General features: G+C 38.3%; 2 protein-coding genes across 2 annotated transcripts; one reads left to right on the plus strand and one right to left on the minus strand.

The window, feature by feature from the left end:
• Positions 1-508: 508 nt before the first annotated feature.
• Positions 509-18,979, minus strand: LOC125235323 (V-type proton ATPase subunit D). Its single transcript, XM_048141860.1, has 6 exons — positions 18,828-18,979; positions 18,592-18,709; positions 18,252-18,399; positions 5,886-6,101; positions 2,628-2,758; positions 509-1,896 (listed from the first exon to the last, which is right to left on the minus strand). The coding sequence occupies exons 1-6, from the start codon at positions 18,866-18,868 to the stop codon at positions 1,801-1,803; spliced, it is 750 nt and encodes a 249-aa protein (XP_047997817.1). The 5' UTR covers positions 18,869-18,979; the 3' UTR covers positions 509-1,800.
• A 454-nt stretch (positions 18,980-19,433) lies between these two features.
• Positions 19,434-23,182, plus strand: LOC125235292 (zinc finger protein 761-like). The gene is made up of 5 exons (XM_048141804.1): positions 19,434-19,614; positions 19,736-19,916; positions 20,253-20,635; positions 21,677-22,188; positions 22,914-23,182. The coding sequence occupies exons 2-5, from the start codon at positions 19,806-19,808 to the stop codon at positions 23,147-23,149; spliced, it is 1,242 nt and encodes a 413-aa protein (XP_047997761.1). The 5' UTR covers positions 19,434-19,614; positions 19,736-19,805; the 3' UTR covers positions 23,150-23,182.
• The last annotated feature ends 1,086 nt before the right edge of the window (positions 23,183-24,268 follow it).

Genomic DNA, 24,268 nt, shown 5'->3' on the forward strand with positions numbered 1-24,268 from the left:
CACTGACATGACAGATTTTTTTCTCTGATATTTAGTACCTAAATCAAAGACAAGATTACAATAGAATTACCAAGAAGTATCTATCTAGAGTCTAGACACCCACCGACTTGATTCATCACTACCGCCTGCTACCATGCGATCTCGCGTCCCCAGCAACTCGATCGCGTTTTTAACCTACGGGATCATAAGAAAATACCTGGATCGTAGCCGAATGGCACAAACGCTCACAAAACGAAACGCTCGTAGATATCTATCTCTATCGCTCGTGCGTATTGGCGCGACAGAGCCAGACTACCTTTCGCGGCGTTTCGTTTTCGTTTCGCGTCGCAGAAATGCCATTCGGCTACGGGGCCTAATCATTTACGAAACGTAAAATCTGACGAACAAAAAGTAATATCAAGTTTACATTTTTCAATGAAAGAATTTCAGTTTTCAGAGTTTCGATAGATTAGGTATTATTAGTTGGTAAAGAACCTTCTAAACGAAGAAATAATAATAAAAACAAGACTTCGATCAATAATAATATTTAATATTTCGCATCACAAACTTGTATTTACATGATTGCTTACACTTAAACGACCATTAAACAACAAATCAAAAACTATAAATAATAAAATGGGTGTACTTATACTGCTTTATACTTTAACAGCATTCTAAAAGCCATAGTTGAAATAATGCATGGAATGCTTACAATCTTTGTGTACCAATCAGATTGCCAATTTGCCACTGAAGGACCATATTGGAAGGTAGGGGGGTATATAGACCATATAGGGGTATTTTTTTGTGGAAGAGGATAACATTATTTACAATGAAACACCATATAGGCTGTTAATATCAATTCATAAACATTTGAAAAACAGTCAAGTGTCGAAACTGAAATTTTATGGTGTCTGGGAAAGTGAGGTTATTAACCTTTTGAACGCCAAGAACGCTTAAAGACGATGACTTTGGCATGTGACCTTGGTGTGTATGACGAGTTTTTTTTTCGTTCAAAGGGTTAATGAAAAAAGGTCATTTTTAAGGTAATACTGGAAGTTTTTTCAGACACTTGACTGTAACTACTAACAATTTGTCACTAGACATACAATACTATCGACCTGGTAGGCCTGAGAAGCCATTACAGGACATCTGCAGTGCTTTTCTGTTATAACCATAATAGGCTGATTATCAGTAAATATATTCTGTTAAATATTCCAACAATTAAACCAGCCTATAAACAGGTTTTACCAATCACAGAGGCAATTTTCTTGAAGCTAATTATTGAGCATAAAGCAGACCAATATTGATAGAATTCCACAGATGCTCCACTTTACATAAAGATAGAGGTTTCAAGGACAACTTGTAAGAAAGCTGCCTTCAAGATTATGTCGAGACTTTGATTCTGTCTTTGGACCGACTTGAAAATCAAGCAAAGTGTGAGAATGTCATAATAGTCATATTAGTCATACTTGAATATGACATTGTCGCACTCTGTCATTCAGCGGTGTCATAGTTGTATTCTATATCATCTATCACTTTCGTGCTAGTTAGAACGTGACAGACATAGTGGTAGGTGATAAAAATACAACCATGCAGCTAGCTAACCTCCTTATACATAAAAAAGTTACTGAACTGATTAGTTAAAGTGTTTTGTCCCTTTCTCACTATGTTTTTGTGTCAACATGACAGAAAGGGACAAAAAACTTCACTATTCAATTGAAGTTACGCAAATAAGGGGGTTAGTGTCTAAACTCGCTACACCTCAGTAAGTAGTCCTCAACAAAATGGCGTCAATGAGTGGTATAACCGGTCAGTGATAGTTTAGAACACGATGTCTTCATCGCCCTCATCAAGCAGGTTGGTGCCACCGTCGCCGAGGTCCAGACCCCGGCCCGCCGCTAGGAGCTCTTTCTTTTTCTGAAATATCGTGGTCAACTTTGAACGAGTACGTACAGGAAACAAACTACTGGAAACTTACAATTTTAAGTTTAGAGTCAAACTAAGTTATAACTACTAAGGAACAAATGGATTTTTAACTTTTTTTTTTAAGTATGCACACTACAATACATAGAGTACTTAGTTGAAAATATGACAGCGCCCTCACTCATACCATATTCTAGTAACGGATTCCTTTAGGAGATGCAAAAACACATTGCTCGCTCTTAGAATTGGTCAAACGCCTTTAAAGACACTAGAGAATTTTGGACGGGTACCGCAATGGCCGGGTGGTTTCGTAGTGAGAACGTTAACTGCGTAAGATTAAGATGATCTTGGTCACTGTATTTATATCCATTTCAGTTTATAAAATTACAACACAAAAATAATTAAGATCCAAGTTTCACCTACTATTTAAAAGCCAAGAATTGTCAGTGGATGACCTAGGCGAACTTTTCTCGACCAAATCGGGATAATATTGCAAAAAGGCCAGGTCAGATGTACTCGAAACCAACGAGCGTGTATGAGAAACGTTATGAAAGTGTGTGAAGCGAAAGTGGTTTGTCAGGATAGTAGTAAATGGAAATCCGTGATCTCTGCCTACCCCTCTGGCAAACAGGCGTGTATGTATGTAAGAATTGTCGACATTTTCCATGCAACCTTCTCAATCTCAACTCTATTTCACAGAAGTATAAAAAATCAGTAATACTAACCGCTTCCGCTTTGTCCTTGATGATCTTCTTCTTGTCCTGGATCTTCTTGAGCCGGTAGAACTCCTCACGCTCGAGCTCGTCAAGCTCAGAGATAATGTACGCCAGAGTGCGCTCCAGACGCGGGATGATCACTGAAATTTAAACAGATAATTTTTGTTCTTCGAGTCAAAAATGTTAGCAAACGCGTTAAATTAAAATTTCTACATATATGTATCTATTGTTCTGTTTGTAAATAGCCGGGTCCACACAGAGCAAGGCACGTTGCGAGGCAATGTGCTCACGCGGCAATGGTCCCATGTAGCCTTGACTCAGTCGAGACATGTTGCTCGCCCAAGCAAAACTCACGCACTGATGTATCTATTGTTCTGTTTGTAAATAGCCGGGTCCACACAGAGCAAGGCACGTTGCGAGGCAATGTGCTCACGCGGCAATGGTCCCATGTAGCCTTGACTCAGTCGAGACATGTTGCTCGCCCAAGCAAAACTCACGCACTGATGTATCTATTGTTCTGTTTGTAAATAGCCGGGTCCACACAGAGCAAGGCACGTTGCGAGGCAATGTGCTCACGCGGCAATGGTCCCATGTAGCATTGACTCAGTCGAGACATGTTGCTCGCCCAAGCAAAACTCACGCACTGCCTCAGCATCAGCACGCACGTCTACATAGTAAATACGTTTGCCGCGAGAGGAAATTGCCTGAAGATCTATTTAATCTTATGCAAATTTTTGGTAGTAGAGGCAATATTTTTTTTTTATAAGTACATTTGGTTGGTGCCATATTTCGACGACCGGTCTGGCCTAGCGGGTAGTGACCCTGCCTGCTAAGCCGCGGTCCCGGGTTCGAATCCCGGTAAGGGCATTTATTTGTGTGATGAGCGCAGATATTTGTTCCTGAGTCATGGATGTTTTCTATGTATACACCGTGTTTCCGGTATCACTCAAAACCTCAGACACCCCAACTGATTTTTATTTTTTTAAACGTATCTACAATATTCATTTTTTAATTTGATGATTATTATTTTTTTAAATTGAATATTTAATTTTCTGTGCAGCTCTACTCGACTTTTAACTCTACACTCAATAAAATAATTGCTAGCTACCATCGTAAACCTTAAAACTGATTAATTGTGTACGTTACTGCAACGACATAAGGTTTACCAATAGACAGCTATGTCACTGTAAAGCACGTTAAACTGTGTCACAGTAAACTTCAAATTAGACAGGTGACGCAGTAAGCAAATTTAAACCTAACATTCAAAATGACAAGGTTGTAATTAGGTAAGGGTTCAATTTGTTATGACTTATGATAAACTTTAAAATTAAAGTGACGCACAACGTCAAACTCGTAGCGGAATAAATAATCGTCCAAGTAACCAGCCAGTATTAATACCCCTAAATACTGAAAAAGGTATACAACCTCTAGCAATATGATATGCACAATGTTGTATTACGAATTTGTAGAATGGGCACGTAAACAATAACTAATAATACAAATTAAAACAAAAAATATTACCCCCATCAAGATATAGCTCAATCGATTCTACTCTCGATTCTGAACAAACGGTTTTCAGGTTTTTAGTGTTAAGTGAAACACGGTGTATAAGTATTTGTATCCATACTATCCATACTAATATTATAAATTGGAAAGTGTGTGTGTCTGTTTGTTTGTCCGTCTTTCACGGCAAAACGGAGCGAAGAATTAACGTGATTCTTTAAGTGGAGATAGTTGAAGGGATGGAGAGTGACATAGGCTACTTTTTGTCTCTTTCTAACGCGAGCGAAGCCGCGGGCAAAAGCTAGTATTAAATATATCGTTGTCTGAGTACCCATAACACAACCCTTCTTGAACTTACCGTGGGACTCAGTCAATCAGATTGACCTCATAAGGCAATTGGCGGTTTCCCAAATTAAATTTTAATGCAAACGTATACCTTAAGTTTTCTAAATGACAGTTCCATTTTCAAATGCATTTGATTTTGAGATACCGCTAATTGCTTTATGGGCAGCTGTGTAAGAATGTCCTATAATATTTATTTATTTATATTTGGATGGCTAGCCCTCGTGAGGTCGTCGCATGGCACGGGTTGAATAGGGCAGAGTCTTAGTTCAAAGTACTAGCCCGACGTGCATTTAGCAGCCCATGGCAAGATTTCACGAACAAGGTACACTTTTCAAACTCACCACCAAGTGTTCTTAGTTCAAAGTACTAGCCCGACGTGCATTTAGCAGCCCATGGCAAGATTTCACGAACAAGGTACACTTTTCAAACTCACCACCAAGTGTAAAACTAGCACAATACTTTTTTTCTAAAAATATTTTGTATTATAAGAAAATATTTTGTATTCCCGTTTGGTTGATGTGACGGGTGACAAAAGGGCTGGCCAGTATTTTGCTCAGAGAATAAGCATCGCCATTCAGCGAGGCAATGCGGCCAGCCTTTTGGGCACGCTGCCTGTTGGGGGCGACTTGCAGGGTGTTTTTGAGTTGTAGGTGTGTGTGTGTGTTTTTTTTTTAAGTACTTATGTATTTTTTTTTGTATGTAGGTTTAGTTTATTGACGAAACATGTTGCGGATTTTCCATTGTTTTACTTTTTGACGAAGCTTGTAGCTAATAACGGAATTTGTATTCAGCTGACGAAGCCTGCGTTGCGGATTTGAGAATATAGTCTCTGAATAAATGGAATTATTATAAGAAGCCTTTGGAGGGTTATGTGTTGTTATTGAACTTACGATGTTCAATAACATCAAAGAATAAAGCAGTAATAACTCTTCTTACCAACGTACACCGCGGGAGCACACAAGCGCGTCGTGTACGTACGCAACACATCATGCAAGCGGATTTGGATAAACGTGGATAAGAATAATATGCAAAATGATATTTTTTTGTGTTTTCTGGCTGACATAATGTGGTTTTATTATACTAATACTTATAGTTAATAGTATTAAATAATTACATCTTACCTTGGACGATGTCGAGTAACATTTATAGAAATTTTGTTCAACCACGTGCTTTCGAACGCAGTAGGTACCTTTCGCGACACCACTGCCAGAGAGTAACTACTGAGTCGTCCTTATACTGTGATAGCATTGAGACGCCTATTAGTGATCTTGATAACTTCATCTCAAGTCACAAAGGAGGTCTGGAGAGAGAGAGAGACGCGACCTCGACCAGCAGTTTAACAGCGCTCTGGAAGTTCTACACTTTCAAAAGTAAGTGACTATATCCTATAGTAGGATTAAGTATATAGCTTGAACTTACCATGCTCAATAGCATTGACACGCCTGTTAGTGATCTTGATAACTTCGTCTAAAGTCACAAAGGAGGTCTGGAGAGACGCGAGCTCGACCAACAGTTTGACAGCGCTCTGGAAGTTCTTCTTCAGCTTGGCGAGTTGCTGACCACCTCGCGCGAGACCCGCTAGCTCGTAAGTGTCGGAGCCATCTTGGTACGACTCGAAGATTGGCAGTGTAACACCTGAAAAAATTTCAATCTCTCAACCCCAACAACAAGACAACTCAACTTTAACTCAACAAGAGTAACTGTGTCTTTTGTTTCATTTATGTACAATAAAGCTTACAAAAATGGAACAAATACCAACTCAAGCTTATTAGTTTTTTGCAAGGGTGCTTCAAATGTTGACTTTGTAAGTTGCAATGTTTACACTGCCCATTAAAAGAGTAGACAATGATTTATAGTTTTTTTTAACTTTAAAACCAAAATATATAACTAGGCTTGGGACTTTTGGATGCTCGCTATGGTTCTGTCATCCGCAGAGTCGCCATTATGTTAAAAAAATTTTTTCGAAGTCAAAGTCAAAGCCTGGAAATAAAATATCTAACAACAATATCTCTATCCAATCCAACAACAAGCTATATTCGCCACAGTTTTTTTGATGGGATACACTTTTAAGAGCGCTTTCAAAAAATCTGCTTGCTCGCATTTCGACGCCGGCGGCGCTGGCGTGCGCCTGTGTGCAGACGCACACTATAACCAGAAGCATAACGATTGTAGCCTGCGGTACAGACATAGCGTGCGATCCTCTTCGAACCAACCTTACGTGCGGCTAGAGCGAAAGGGATAGCATTCATGGTCGGTACCGCCACGCCGTCAGTAGCGTTGCGGACTAACCATTATTGATACTTGCGTAAAAACACCACCATATATATGACATATTTGCATACATGATTTCGTGCATAAATACTTGACCTTTTAGTTTAATTATTAAACTTATCACAGTTTTTTTTATTAAAACGTGTGTAGCCTTGGAAGAAATAAATTAAAAAACTTTTATAATATAATAAATTGTGTATATAATATTGTCTTCTGTCGCCGCGATAGTTACTCATGAAATAAATTTATGGAATCAGATTATATCGCGTATAATGAATATAATCCGTTTTCTTAGTTTTATTTCATTTTGTATATGATATGTTTTCTAGGTTCTTTTCGGCGAAGGAAAACATCCTTATTCCAATAAGGTCTAGTTTACCCTTTGGGTTGAAAGGTCAGATGGCAGTCGCTTTCGTAAAAACTAGTGCCTACGCCAAATCTTGGGATTAGTTGTCAAAGTGGACCGCAGGCTCCCATGAGCCGTGGCAAATGCCGGGATAACGCAAGGAAGATGATGATGTTTTCTAGGTACATATATATATAATGGAACTAAGATCGGTTTTCTTTAATTTTAAGTAGTTTTTTTTATATTTAAAATGTGTTTTTAGGGTTTCGTAGTCAACTAGGAACCCTTATAGTTTCGCCATGTCTGTCTGTCTGTCCCTCCGTCCGTCCGTCCGTCCGCGGATAATCTCAGTGACCGTTAGAACTAGAGAGCTGAAATTTGGTACCAATATACACATCATTTTTATATTAAAGGAAAAAATGGAAAAATTTACGCTTCCGGCGGGACTTGAACCCGCATCATTTGCAATCCGTGCAAGGCTCTTAACCAATTGAGCTACGGAAGCCGCGCCGGACATCGCAAATCTTTCCATGCCTTTCCTTATGTACACACGTCTTGGGGTGACGTCTAGCGCCATCTACCGACAGACTATTACATCTTGTAATGTTTAGAATCGTTAGCAGACGTTTCTGCTTGTTAAAAATAAATTTAATATGTATATCAGTCACGCCGACAAAGTGCAAAAATAAAAAGTGGAAAAAATGTTTTATTAGGGTACCCCCCCTACACGTAAAGTAGGGAGTGATTTTTTTTTTCATTTCAACCCTAACGTATGATTTATTGTTGGATAGGTATTTAAAAATGAATTACTGAAATCGTTTTTTGATAATATTAATATTTTCGGGAATAATCGCTCCTAAAGGAAAAAAAAGTGTGTCCCCTCTCTAACTTTTTAACCATATATATAAAAAATATTTAAAAATCACAAAAGTAGAACTTTATAAACTTTCTAGGAAAACTGTTTTGAACTTGATAGGTTCTGTAGTTTTTGAAAAATATGGAAAACTACGGAAGAGCCGAGCGGCTATTTACCGGCCGAGAGCGTGTCGGGCCGGGACACGCTCTCGGCCGGTTTTTAAATATTATGTTGTTTTAATTGCATGGAGCACAGGAAGGTCCACATCTATGTATTAGTTTTTTGTAAGGAAATACAACTCTACGCTACGCCTACCTGCTTTAGTTGACTGTTGACACACTGAGACAGTGGATGCGCCAGAGTATAAAAGAGTGATTACCATCTCTTGTCAAAGATCTTGTTGAGACGAATCAAACGAACCCAAACACGAAGTGGTTTCAAGACCTGGTCGTGGAATACTCTTGACTACCTTCCAGCTTCATCATCAGATCCTGGGTACCATCTCTTGTCAAAGATCTTGTTGAGACGAACCAAACGAGCCCAAACACGGAGTGGTTTCAAGACCTGGTTGATGAATTCTCTTGACTACCTTCCAGCTTCATCATCAGATCCTGGGTACCATCTCTTGTCAAAGATCTTGTTGAGACGAACCAAACGAGCACAAACACGAAATGGTTTCAAGACCTGGTTGATGAGAACTCATGAGTACCTTCCGGCTTCATCATCAGATCCTGGGTACCATCACCTCTTGTCAAAGATCTTGTTGAGGCAAATCAAACGAGCCCAAACACGAAATGGTTTCAAGACCTGGTTGATGAGAACTCATGACTACCTTCCGGCTTCATCATCAGATCCTGGGTACCATCACCTCTTGTCAAAGATCTTGTTGAGGCGAATCAAACGAGCCCAAACACGAAATGGTTTCAAGACCTGGTTGATGAGAACTCATGACTACCATCTGACTTCATCATCAGATCCTGAGTACCATCTATTGTCAAAGATTTTGTTGAGACGAGTCAGTAACCTCAAATGATATTCAATAATAAATAATACTTACTAAAAATATTAGTCAAGTTAATTAGTTACCAAAGTCGTCAACCCAAGGATCAAAGTTTTCGGTCGCAGTATACATGCAACAGTACAGCCAAACACGCACACAAGTGCGGTTTTGGACACGGCGGGTGCCGCACACAATGACAGAATAACTTCGCGATCGTCGAGCCGCGTGCTGTGCGGACTACCATACGTCCTGCCTCTACAAGCTCTGCCGCGGTACTGACATCGCAAGCGCGCGTAACCGGTAATAAGGAGGCATTTTTAAAAAATCGTCAAAAATATTAAATTGAAATTAATAGAAAACTTTTGCATAAAATCTGTTTGAGTAAGCGTTGCAGATTATTTTTATATTAAAACTACTTCAAAAACACGTAAGTTTTCGAAGAAATTGACACTTATTCTGAGGTGATTTCTGAAACAAATTGGATTCATCATATCCTCATTTACTATTATAAAGCCTTATAATAAAGAAGTGTTGTGATTTTTGCCATCCAAAATTGTAATTAGATGTTTGTGGGTAGTTAATATAAGATATATTAAATTTTAATAGTATTCGGTACTTGGCCGCCATCATAACTTTATTAAAAGAAACAAAGAGGGTAGTTAAAAAAAGGGATTGATGGCGGGGAAGTTCCGTTGACGGGGCGCCGGCCGTTGGCGGCAGTTCTTTGTTACTCGTGCTAGTGTAAGGTAGTTATCGAAAACTGTGCTATTGAGTCCCCAGTTTTGTAAACTAGGTTAACAATTAATAGTGTTGATCAAATATAATAATTATCCTGAGGAGTCTTGAAGTTTCTTTACATATCAGAAGTGAGCGTGAGCCTGCGCTGCGAGCCATGGCTGACAAAAACAGTAAGTAATTCAGGATCTTATCTTATTTTAAAGCAATATGACGACTAAACAATTAATCGCAAGGGTAGGTATACGCACGAGGTTGGATTTGAGTTACATTCGGTTGAAGCAATTGTTTGTTGAGGCAGTAAAGTTCATAGAATCCTCGTAGAAGTGTGCTTATACCTACAGGCGATAAATTGTAGTGTGTTGAGTGAGCTAACAGCCATGTAGGTGCGCTGTTTAGTTTGATTGTGGCCATGTAGGTGTGCTGCATATAACCTGACAGCCATGTAGGTGTGCTGTTTAGTTTGATTGTGGCCATGTAGGTGTGCTGCATATAACCTGACAGCCATGTAGGTGTGCTGTTTAGTTTGATTGTGGCCATGTAGGTGTGCTGCATATAACCTGACAGCCATGTAGGTGTGCTGTTTAGTTTGATTGTGGCCATGTAGGTGTGCTACATAATATAACCTGACAGCCATGTAGGTGTGCTGTTTAGTTTGATAGCGGCCATGTAGGTGTGCTGCATATTGCGTAACAGCCATGTAGGTGTGCTGTTTAGTTTGATAGCGGCCATGTAGGTGTGCTGCATTATTATGTAACAGCCATGTAGGTGCGCTGTATAATATGACTGCGGCCATGTAGGTGTGCTGCATATAACCTGACAGACATGTAGGTGTGCTTTTTAGTTAGGTAGCGGCCATGTAGGTGTGCTGCATATAACCTAACAGCCATGTAGGTGCGCTGTTTAGTATGACTGCGGTCATGTAGGTGTGCTTGCACATAACAGCCTTGTAGGTGCGCTGTTTATTTTGACTGATTATGTAAGTGCTACATATAACTTAACCGCCATGTAGATGTGCTGTTTAGTTTGACGCCAAGTAGATAGAGTTGTCAAAGTTATGTCAAACGTAGTCAAATACTGTCAAACATTGTCAAAGAGAGTCAAACTGATGTAAAACAATGTCAAACATTGTCAAACTTACGTCAAACATAGTCAAACATAGTCAAACACTGTACAACTAACGTCAAATTGTGTCAAACTGATGTTGATCAATGTAAAACATTGTCAAACTTACGTCAAACATAGTCAAACACTGTCAAACTAATGTCAAATGGTGTCAAACTGATGTTGAACAATGTCAAACATTGTCAAACTTACGTCAAACAATGTCAAACGTAGTCAAACACTGTCAGGCATTGTCAAATAGAGTCAAACTGATGTAAAACAATGTCAAACATTGTCAAACTTACGTCAAACATAGTCAAACATAGTCAAACACTGTAAAACTAACGTCAAATAGTGTCAAATTGATGTTGAACAATGTCAAACATTGTCAAACTTACGTCAAACAACGTCAAACATAGTCAAACACTGTCAAACTAATGTCTAATAGTGTCAAACTGATGTTGAACAATGTCAAACATTGTCAAACTTACGTCAAACAATGTCAAACGTAGTCAAACACTGTCAAACATTGTCAGATAGAGCCCAACTGATGTTAAACAATGTCAAACATTGTCAAACTTACGTCAAACAATGTCAAATGTAATTAAACACTGTCAAACATAGTCAGACATTGTCAAACGGATGTCAAATATTGTCAAACTCATGTCAAACATAGTCAAACACTGTCAATCTATGTCAAGTACTGCCAAACTAATGGCAAACAGTGTCAAACTTACGTCATACCATGTCAAATGCAATCAAACGAATGTCAAACACCATGAAATGAAGCCAGACTTTGACAAACATATGTCAAATTAATTTAAACTTTATAAAGCGATGTCAAAGTTCACCAAAGTAGTGTCAGATCTTATCAAGGTAATATCAAAGCTTGTCAAAGTCTGCTAAATTACCCAAGACAAGTCAGAGAAAAGTTAAGGATTGCGCAATCCTGTCAAGTCAGTTCAAAATTACGCTAAAGTCTGTCGAAGTTTATAAAAAAGAGAAAAGGCAAGTTTTAAGGTCAGAAATATGAATTAAGGCGTAAAACGTCCCATTGGTGGGAGGCATGGTTTGAGATAAGAACATAAAATGCGCTTGAAATTTTTCAGATGATGAGAAAAGTTACACGCCGAAGCGGCCAAGGAAGAAGCGAAGGAGAAGAAATAGGTCCTCGTCATCAGAGGACGCTAATGTGACTTCCAAGAAGAGGAGCCGAAAGGGATTAACTGCAGATGAGTTGTTGAAGATAGTATCTACGCTTCAAGGTCTGCCAAGTAAGAACGCTTCTAATAATAACGTTGTCCCGGAGTTCGACCCTAACAACAAAGCTCAAGATGTTGAACGATGGCTAAAGAAGGTGAACGAGTGCGCCGAAATTTATTCATGGGATGAGAAGCAAAAAATTCACTACGCGCTGCAAAAGTTACGTGGGTTAGCCAAAAGTTGGTATGAATCTTTGCCATCGCTCAATTACTCGTGGGATATCTGGCAAAGTAAATTAATTAAAGCTTTCCCGAATGACGTAAATTATGGTAAACTATTAGATGAAATGTTAAACCGAAAATCTCGCACAGATGAAACTCTAAGAGACTATTTTTATGAGAAATTGGCATTACTGAGTCGGTGCGAGATTGTCGGTCGAAAGGCAGTTGATTGTATAATTTATGGGATTACGGATAGCTCAGTTAGGAACGGAGCCCAAGCTCTCAAATGTGAGGAACCAGAGGATCTCTTAAATTATTTAGCGTCACAACAGCCTTCACAGTCCAGAGACGCATCACGAGGTCCATTAGCATCAAATTCACTAAAGAGACGTGACTTTCGTAGTAACCTTTCTGGTAAGAGCACTACATTCAGTAGGGGAGTAGACTCTACTTGCTTTAATTGCAACGAACGCGGTCATATCTACCAAAATTGTACGAAGCCCATTGTTAAGTGTAGCAAATGCTATAGGGTAGGGCATAATAGTGACAATTGCACCAAAAGACCACTACAAACCCAAATGCGCGAAGTCAACAACCCAAACAACCAGCCTACTGAGAAAAAGGTGCTAAAGGTAGTTGTAGATGTAGACAATTCTCTATTGGAAGGGATTGAAACAAGACCGAATTACGAAATGAAAACGCCTTTAGATCATACAGACCAAACAAGTCCTCTTTGCGATATTATAGATTATGATGATTCTGTAAATGAAAAGTATTTCAAAAATATTTGCGTTAATGGTCAAATGATAGACGCGTATATTGACTTCGGGTGCGCGCGTAGTCTAATTCGGAGTACAGATGCGACTACTCTGGGATTGACTAGCAATAATAGTACGCCATTGCTGACTTTGAGGGGTTTCGGTCATGGTGCAGTCTTCCCGAAATACAATGCTACCATAAATGTCCGAATCGATGAGGTTGAAACAGAGCTGGATGTTTTGGTTGTTGATGACACGTATTTAGATAGCCCTCTTATGATAGGACGGAATTTTACGGAGAAACCATTTGTAACGGCGCTGAAGAGAGGTGAACAGTTGTTCCTTTATCATACTCCCACCGACATTTCCGTGCAAACAAATGAGACCATTAGCCTGTACGTCTCTAAAGATGTTACAGTAGTGAAAGGAGGTTTAGTGGAGGTATATACGAAGGAAACTTATACTGGCAATGTTTACTCGAACGGAGGCACCAGGTTATGCCCTAATCAAGAATATCATCTACATCAGGGTTGTTACGAGGTCAATGAGGGTGGGGCGGTAGTGTTTATAACTTCATTAACGAAGGCCCCGCTTAGCTTCAAGGCAGGGACGTTAATAGCGAGAGTCAATCCAATAGCAGAAGTCAAGACTCTGGCCGTACAAGCCGAACAATACGAAAGAGAGGATAACCCGATAGACAGGTCCGAAATTAAAATAGGCGAAAGGATCGATGAGGAAACCCGCGATAGATTGCATCAGCTTCTCCAAAAATACAGAAGTTGTTTTGCTAAAAACCTTAACGAATTAGGGTGTACTAAGGATGCTGTTATGAACATAGAGTTACATGATAAGACGCCTGTGGTGTATAGACCTTACCGACTGTCGCATGTTGAACGTAAAAAGGTGAGGGATATTGTCGATGAATTGGTGACAAATGATATAGCACAGGAATCCAACTCTAATTACGCGAGTCCTATATTGTTGGTTCAGAAAAAGAACGGGGAGTCTCGGCTCTGTGTTGATTACAGAGCCCTTAACAATAAAACCATCAAAGACAAATATCCCTTACCTCTAATTGACGACCAGCTGTCAAATTTAAGTGGGAACAAATATTTTATCACGCTGGATCTAGCATCCGGCTACTACCAAATCCCAGTAGGAGAAGAAAGCCGGCATTTGACAGCGTTTGTCACCCCGGACGGGCATTATGAATTTAAAAGGATGCCCTTCGGATTGGCAAACGCGCCTGCTGTATTTCAAAAAATGATGAACGGATTGTTAGGTGCGCGTAGATTTAAAAGTGCCCTGGCATATATGGATGACCTTCTCATTCCTTCGTCATCAATTGATGAAGGATTTGAAAGATTGGAGGAAGTACTAAAATTGATAAGGGATGCTGGTCTAACCCTCAAACTGTCAAAATGCAGTTTTTTTGATACGAGCATAGAATATTTAGGATACGAAATCTCTGCCGAGGGTATAAGACCAAGTGAAAGGAAGATTATGGCGGTGCAGAATTTTCCGGTACCTCGTAATGTTCATGAGGTCCGGCAATTCCTAGGCTTAGCGAGCTATTTTCGCCGCTTTGTGAAAGGGTTCGGTGAAATTGCTAGGCCTCTGACCATACTGCTTAAAAAGGATATACAGTGGCAGTGGGGTGGCGATGAAGTTAAGTCATTTGAGACGTTAAAGGAGTGCTTGGTTAAACGTCCCCTGCTGGCACTGTATAATCCGGAACTGGACACTGAGGTACACACTGATGCTAGCTCACTAGGATTAGGCGGCATACTAATGCAATGGCAGTTGAGTCCCAGAGTGTTGAAGCCTGTCGCGTACTTCAGCCGACAGACCACGCCAGAGGAACGTCATTTTCACTCTTATGAGTTAGAGACTTTGGCTGTGGTCTGTACGTTGAAAAAGTTTCGACCGTATCTTCTGGGGCTTAACTTCACTGTATACACGGACTGTAATGCACTCCGGACCACCCTCACAAAGCGTGACTTAATTCCGAGGATTGCACGCTGGTGGTTGACTATAAGTGAATATAATTTTAAAATTGAATACCGACCGGGATGTCGGATGGCTCATGTGGACGCACTGAGCCGCAATCCTCCGAAGGATTGTGGTCCAATGCCAGCTATGAATGTCTTACATATAAATACTGACAATTGGATTTTGACACTACAAATGGCCGACACTAAGTTAGAGAGGATTTTTAAGATTTTAAAACCGGGCTTAGATAGGGAGGTCTCTGACGTTAAAAACCACTTCGTTGTTAAGAACCACGCGTTGCATAGGAAAACTGAAGATGGCTTGAGATTAGTAGTCCCGAAAGACGCTAGGTGGCAGATCTGTAGGGCAAACCACGATGATGTAGGTCACTTCGGTTATGCTAAAACGTTGGAACGCGTACAGAGCCACTACTGGTTCCCTAAACTAAGACGCTTTGTCAAAAAATATGTAGCGGCTTGTATCGACTGTGCGTACAATAAAGATAACGCAGCTCGTACTAGTACTGGCTATTTGCACCCGATAGAAAAAGTAGCACAACCATTTCACACCTTGCATCTGGACCATTTGGGACCATTTGTTAAGAGCAAAGCAGGCAACAGCTACATTCTAACGATAGTAGACGGTTTTACAAAATATGTCTTTGCCAGACCAGTCAAAGACACGAAAACAAAAAACGTAATCAAAGTACTAGATAGTCTGTTTAACGATTTTATGATTCCGAGAAGAATTATATCGGATCGTGGGACCGCGTTTACTTCGGGCCAATTCAAAGACTTCTGTGTTAACAAAGGTATCAAACATGTACTTAACGCAGTTGCTTGTCCTAGGGCAAATGGGCAGGCCGAGAGGTACAACCAAACTATTATTACGGCCCTGGCGACACAGAACTTCGAAAATAATGAACGTGATTGGGACAAGCAACTGGGTCAAGTACAGTGGGGTATTAATAATACCATTAATGCTACGACAAAAAGGAGTGCATCGGAATTACTCTTCGGGGTTAAATCGAACTGCCCTATTGATAACAAGTTATCAACGGACAATGACGTGGTAGTGAGTCCTGACGGCATGACGTCGACTGTAACTGACGGAGATACTGGCAACGATGAGGCACCTTCCTTTCGCTCCCCTTTAAGAAATGAAGTCTTGAATAGTGTTTCTGATAATATAGACGAGTCTGGCCCCCCATCAACAGAGACTGATGGGAGGATGGATGAAATCAGAGAAAGGGCTTCTCTGAATATTCGACATAGTCAACAAAAACAAAAAGAGTTGTATGACTTAAAGAAAGCACCAGCGGTTACGTATTCTGTCGGTGACTTAGTAAAAATTACGAAGACCAGTTTTTATAACAATGGGAAAAGTAAAAAACTTTTGCCCAAGTTTATTGGCCCATATAAAGTTACATGTTGCCTAGGTAACGATCGTTACAGAATCACCAACGTTCCTGGGTTTGATGCTAAAAAATATGACAGCGTTGTAGCTGCTGATAGAATGCGTCCTTGGATCAGTGTTCAGGCGCTGCAAATAAACGAGTCATCTGGTTCTGAGTCACCGGACTCGGACGAGTCTAACTCAGATTAGAAACCTATACTATGTCCCAAACCTATGTTATGTCATAATCACAATTAGATTATAAATACCTACTACTGTATAATTATATTAATAAATGATGTATTCAGTAGCCATATATGTTGAAATCTATATCTTGTTTAGAGATTAATTGTATTTTTGTGTCCCCGCATCCTGTATTAATAATTATACTAGAGTCAAGAGATAATATAGATACTATAGATAATAGATAATATAGATTAATAGATAATATAGATAATAGATAATATAGATACTCTTACCTAGAGTGTTGTGATTTCGCGTGCTCCGGAGATAGCACGCAGTCGGATGACCGAGTGTTGTGATTTTTGCCATCCAAAATTGTAATTAGATGTTTGTGGGTAGTTAATATAAGATATATTAAATTTTAATAGTATTCGGTACTTGGCCGCCATCATAACTTTATTAAAAGAAACAAAGAGGGTAGTTAAAAAAAGGGATTGATGGCGGGGAAGTTCCGTTGACGGGGCGCCGGCCGTTGGCGGCAGTTCTTTGTTACTCGTGCTAGTGTAAGGTAGTTATCGAAAACTGTGCTATTGAGTCCCCAGTTTTGTAAACTAGGTTAACAATTAATAGTGTTGATCAAATATAATAATTATCCTGAGGAGTCTTGAAGTTTCTTTACAGAAGTAGTCTCAGAAGATTGTAGTACAGGATATACATAATACAAATTTACCACTTGAAGCATTCAAAACTATCCAAATTTTACAAATTAGACGGACTAAGTCAGCACTTTTCGCGGGTTTTCCTAAACATGCACCAGAAAAAAAATCATAATTAATTAAGTGAGTTAGTTTTTAAAAATCCAGTCTCACAACATGTAAGTTAAGAAGATGTCCTAATCGAATCCTGAACTAAATAAGTCTTTTAGATGACGGAAAGTGTAGCATTTTGCCGACTAAAACTATCAATTTTACATTATTACGACGTTTTCGTTGAATGCCCTCTTAATATGGTTAGCAATAAATACTTTTTTTCCGGCTTAGAAATGAACATCACATAAAGAGCAAAATATACTAGACTTTTCTTCATCATATTTTAATTCCTGATACGGCTCTAACCAGGATTTAATTTCGCAAGTCGTAAAATTATTAATTTTAAAATTTTGTTACAAATTGCGTAAACGATATTTCATCTGAACTGACAACATTACTCAAGTGTTTTTATTTGAAATAGATGTCAGTCGTCTGTCAAACAAAACACAAGTATCAAAGAGGATGCATAGTAAAGTAAATCATAGGTAGTATATACGTATATATGTAGTATATATTATGCATATCGCGTCAACTGTGAACTTCGACAGGTGTGTGTAATAGATTTGTGATAAAATTAATTGCATATTGTTATAGGTATACGTATAGATCATGACATCTAACATGTTTTATTTCCAGGCTTTGACTTTGACTTCGAAAAAAATATTTTAACATAATGGCGACTCTGCGGATGCCAGAACCATAGCGAGCATCCAAAAGTCCCAAGCCTATATATAACAATGAGCCAACACTAACAAAGCTTATTTTATTGATTGTTTTATGTTCATAATGTGAAAATAATAATTAATAATGTAAACATGCTTGACATTTACCATGGAACTCAGTCAAATGCTTATTTATTTAACTGTCAATGTGTTATTTTAATTATAGTTTTATGTATTCAATGAAACATACCAGCAACATTGTCTTTCTTGGATCGGATCTTGATCTGTGCCTTGGTCACATTCTGGAGCACCACTTGGTTGAAGTCTCCTGTGGTGAACTTTGCCTCAGCCAGGGAGAACGCTGCTTCCTTCATTACTTCACCCATAAGGGTCTTTGTCTGATGAGGAAAGAAATATGTTACGACATAAAAAAAATACTTATGGGCCTTGGAATTAATTGCTTCTATCTGCATGATATCAGGGATTCCCTCTTTTCAATCTTTAATCATAAAATTCACAGCTCTGCATACTAAAGCATAGATTTGAGCATAAAATTGAGGACAAGATATATATTGATGTAAAAGACTTACCTCAATGATTTTTCCCAAGATCATACGGAACCTCACTTGCAAGGCATCAGCCTTTTTCTTGAGGAGACCGTGGCCCTTAACTGCTCCGGCCAGACGGGCCTTTATCAACATTTGAGCTCTGAAAATCCAAAATACATTGATTTTATACAGAAATTATGGAACCACCCTTTTATTGGTCTACTTTCTGCGTGGCTGTTTTATGTCATGGTAAACTTAATGTAACACGAAATACTTACCCCCGAGAAGGGAAAATTTGTAGTTTATCTTTCCCAGACATATTGATTTACGAATTTATCCCTTTTCTGAATTCCTCACTCCCAATCACCTGATGACAGAAGACAAGTTGGTTGATAAAAGTGTTGTCTATGCTTAGTCTTGTGATCTCGTCATAATTAAAGTTATAATTTATTACTCTTTAGAAGTTACGAAATAAAGCTGTCGTGTGGGAATTCACTTTATTTGAACTTTACTGAAGTCGATTATATTTAAGTTAATTTATTTTTGTTGTGTAATATTATTATCGTGTATGGCTGTATGGCATATGATTTGGACTTTGAACTTTTTAAAACAAAATATCGGTCATAGACATCGTGCGTTTAGAAAGGTGGTTAAGCTTAATATTAACCTATATATATTTATTTGAATATCATCGTTTTACCCTGTTTTACCAGTATTCTTGATTAAAATGAACTACTGAATTAATAATACGAGTAAATTATAAAACAGCAAGTATATTCAAAATATTGTAGAAGTTGAAACATTGGAAGATGTTTATGAAGCATGATATTTTGTGCCTGTGTGGCTTGAATTTGTGATTTTGTTTTCAAAACGTCAAATGATTATCAAATGAAACCAAAGTAACTAATACAAAATATTGTCCTGGTTTTTGTTTGAAATGGCTTTAACAACAACTAACGCCCGACTATTTGTAATTTTGACTGTATAAGCAGATTCAATTATTACAATTTATAGCGTTTAAAAAATAAGAACACACACGAAGAATTAACACGTAGTGTCAAACAGGTAGCTTTTTCTATTGTAATAAAATTAATTATCTTTGGCTGCAACAATTCATTACCAATTCGATTTATTAAGTGTCATAGTGCCGCCACAATAATTAGGCAAACGTCTTATTTTGTTTCAGATAGCAACCGTAAAGCGCAAATTATGATCAACAAACAAATTCAGAGTTGAGTAAAATTCCCTAGTTGATCATGGAGAACCTCTGTCGTGTTTGTTTAAAAGAAGGAGCCAACATAGCAATATTTGATAGCAAAGATGAAGCCAGTGTATATACTAAACTCTCTTTATGTGTTAGAGAAAAGGCAAGTATTATACTTTTATGTTCTTTGATCCTTCGCAATTATAAAACATTTAATACTCTTATAAGATTCTTGTTGGAAGGAAAATGTTAATAGTGAATAATTTCCATGATCTCTATTTTTACAATATGTATTCAACATGCATTATGTATTGCTGCCTCCTCACTTGCTATCTCAATGATATAATATCCCCCATCGCATGGACCAATTAACTTTAATTAACTCTTTGATGACCAAGGACATGGTTTTATGTGATCTTGTAGTTTTAACCATTTACTTTTTAGGAGATTCATTTGTTCATTTGATTCTACTTAATACTTGAATATTTAATACTTACAGGTAGAGGACCTTGAAGGATACCCTCGCAACATTTGCATAGCATGTTACAGTACCTTAGAAGCTGTCTGCACTTTCATAAAACAATACAAAGAGTCTCACAAGGTCCTTGAAAGTGGGCTAATCCCAATAAAACATGAGCCCTATGACAATAATACCTTTGACGATAACACCTTTGAAAATAACAATCAATCAGATGTCGAAATAGAGATATCACTTAAAGCTGAACCTCAAGATGTCAATGAAGTTTTAGAGGAACCTTTAAAGTTGAAAATTGATAAGCTGAAACATTTATCCATTAAGAGAGTTGTAAAGAAAGAAGGAACTGAAGATAATGAATGTGTGGATGTAACGGAAGAACCTGCCCCGAAAAAGAAGAAAAAAAGGTTTGTCTGAATCACTTATTATTTCAAACATAGCCACACATTTAATTTGCAAACTTTGTAACAAAAATAAGAATGGTTCGATTCCCGGCTCGGCCACCAGTGGGCCTTGCCGTTTTTTTCTTTCGTGTATGATATCTATTTCAATTTATAATTTATATATAGTAGTGTGACTGCTTGAAAAGAAGAACAAATCAAAAAAAAGTATTCAATAAAATAATTTGATTTGTTCCCTAGTTGTAAAAATAAGAATGCTTAGGTAGTTTGAAGCTATGGGAAACAAATAGAATACCTATTTTTTACCAATGATCAATTGATCAGCTAACAAAGAGTTATTGGCAGAAGTACAGTCGAGTTCATAAATATGTGTACATTTCTTCACCTTAGCTCTTTGCAATGGTGAAAAAATTTACACATATTTATGAACTCAACTTTACCATCACAACACTATTACACTGTTAGTTGTACATTTGTAATCCTTATTTATTTATTATTTAATTAGTTTTATTAAAGGCAGGGCGACATTACGATATAAGTGCATAATAACCTAACTATAAAATTAAAATTTTGAAAAAAAACCCCGACTTAGTGGGTCAATTTTCATGTAATATGACTAAGAACACACTGGACTAACTCAGCTTTCAAACAAAAAAAACCTAAATCTAAATCGGTTCATCCGTTCGGGAGCTACGATCTCACAGACAGACACACACACAGTTAGACAGACAAACAGACACGTCAAACATAGAACACCATGTCGTGTCGTGTCAGGAGTTAAAAAAGGAATTTATCGCAGGTCGTTTCAGATTCCTTCTCACACGACTATCGTATCGTACGACGTTTTTCAATACAGATGGCCCTCCGAAGTTTCGACCTGACATAAGTATAATGAACCACTTCTGCCACTAGTGGATAAAAAAACACCACCTGTACAGAAAAAGTGTATTTTAATTATATTCTGCTGCATCCTAAGAATCCTGGTTCTCTCTCTACTCTTCATCTTCACGGTTTTTTATATTATACTATAAAAATATTACATTACAGCGTCAAAAAAGACACACGACTGTCATTGAAAGAATACAAGCAAATGACATTAAAACAGAGGAAATTAAAGTTACTCCAAAGACAGAAAGAGATTGAAGAAAGGAGAAAAACTAAAAGTAAACAAAATGATTCCGATCCATCCAAGCCCGATGAACCGAAGCCACCCAAACTGTGTGATATCTGCGGTGACACATTCCCATCATCAGACAAACTGTCCTATCATAAACAGAAAAAACATGTGGACGTACCCGTTCAATGTCCAACGTGCAATCGCACATGTGTAAGCACATATTACCTCAACAGGCATATAAAGAGAAAACATACTGAGCAAAAGGACTTTGCGTGTCAAATCTGTGGAACGTGTTTTGCTTTTAAAGGAGAGCTGACGAGTCATTACAAATCTGTGCATGTGAAGAAGACGGGGCCACCGAGGACTTGGGCGTGCAAGCATTGTGGGAAGACATACAAGTGTCCGAAGTCAGTGCTTGTGCATGAGAGATCTGTTCATACAGGTATTGTTTTTTACTACACACAGAGTACCTACATAATATTCAGTTCAGTTATCTTTATCCGGTTCTGGTATATAATAATATTTTTAATGCGGATGTTGAATTTCAATGGCATTTTCGCGAAAAAAGATTCAAAAACTATTATTTTCTAAAATAGATAAATTTAATGTTTTTCCTACTCAGAATTACGAGCCCTTTTCATCCTACTAGGCGGCAAAAAGAGTCTTAAATTTATTTTTCCGCTTCATTACCATTTTTCAAACACTTTCCCTACAGCGGTTACAAAGTGAAAATTATGCAAAAAAAATAGAAAATGTTGGGACCATTTTTTTTGTCTCTTGTTTTTTGTCCTAGATCGAAAGGGCTCGTGATTCTGAGTAGGAAAAACATGCAATTTTAACAGCACTTTAGAAAAAATATATTTGGTGATCGTCCTCACGAAAATGCCCTGAAACTTAAATGAATACCTACTGGATATTTTTTTCTTGGAACCCTTTTTTTACTAGATAATTTCATAACGCATAAATCTACGGTTACTACGGACCTTATTTTCACGGGTTCGGATCATATTTGGATCGGACGTAGTGCGAAAGCACTAACACTTATATTAATACAACTTTCCAAACGGCCAATGTAGAAGTGCGACGGCCGAGCTGCTTTGTTCCGCTCCTGATGTCTATGCCATAACATCTCATATTTTATTTATAACATCTACTAAACCTTTACAGGTGAACGCCCAGCAGTCTGCGATATCTGTAACACCAGCTTCACCCATCACGACTACCTAAAAGAGCATATGCGTTTACACACCGGTGAAACCCCATTCAAGTGTCCCATATGTGGCCGCGGCTACGCGCAGCGCTGCAATATGAAGAGCCATCTCCGCATACACAAGGTGTCGGAGCTCAACCCTGAGGAGCTTAGCAAGCTTAGACCTAACTATATTAGGAGGTTGAAGGTATGATAAGATTAAATTGAGAGGTCCACATTGTTTGGACTTTAACCATGAACCGGAACCCCATAAAATTGTCCCATAGACGGCTGCCGAAATGAGCGGAGATGTAATACGAAAAGCAAACTTCGTTTACATAAGATTTTGGAGAGTAGCAAGCTAAAATCTAACTTAGGATGTTGATGGTATGATATGTTGTAGGTTGGAGAAAAGGGGAAATTCTACACGATGTTTTTAAGGTTCAAAATCAAATGTAAGTGATTCACTTAAAGTGAAGGAGCTTATAAGCTTTCAGGGCTGATATTATTTTTCGCGTATAGGCAAATTTTGTTACATAATTACAACGAAGTAATTACTTTTATGCAATACGCACGGCAGATTTTATTCAACATTAAAAAAAAACGTGGATCAATAGATTTAAATTGTATTCGTAATTTTACTACTTATTGTTTTGTTGGGTTCGTAATTATGACTTGAGATACCTAAAATAACTTTGACACTTTCAAACGGATTTGTATAATGTTACCTTAATTTTTACTTATCTAATTGTTATAGGGTTAATTTTTTTAGATCTGTTGGGCGAGAGAGATAATTAGAATGCTGTTCCGTCATTTGGTCAGCTACCCTTTCTATTCCGAATGTTTCGAGTCTCGTGTGCGACATGAGTTGGTCTACTTGGTCTGCCGCTTGGGCTAGGCCAAGTACCTATACAGTCTATAGAGCTCAGTTTTTAAAGGTTGTTATTAAATAGGTAAGGCACTGGTCCCACTAAAAGCGGGTAAGCTGTGAGCTATCGGCTATAAAAACGAACAAAAGATAGTCTAATGTAAATAAAAGAGACGCGATGATAGCGCGGGCGAGTATTTTTAACCCCCGACGCAAAAATGACGGGGTGTTATGAGTTTAACGTGTCTATCTGTCTGTGTGTGTGTCTGTCTGTGGCATCGTAGCTCCCGAACGGATGAACAGATTTAGATTTAGTTTTTTTTTGTTTGAAAGCTGAGTTAGTCGGGAGTGTTCTTAGCCATGTTTCATGAAAATCGATCCACTATGTCGGGGGTTTTTTCAAAATTTTATTCGTGTGGTTATAATGTATGTATTTACACGGGAGCGACTAATATCTTTTGTTCG

The sequence above is a fragment of the Leguminivora glycinivorella genome, chromosome 17, assembly GCF_023078275.1.
Source record: "Leguminivora glycinivorella isolate SPB_JAAS2020 chromosome 17, LegGlyc_1.1, whole genome shotgun sequence".
NCBI classification, from domain to species: domain Eukaryota; kingdom Metazoa; phylum Arthropoda; class Insecta; order Lepidoptera; family Tortricidae; genus Leguminivora; species Leguminivora glycinivorella.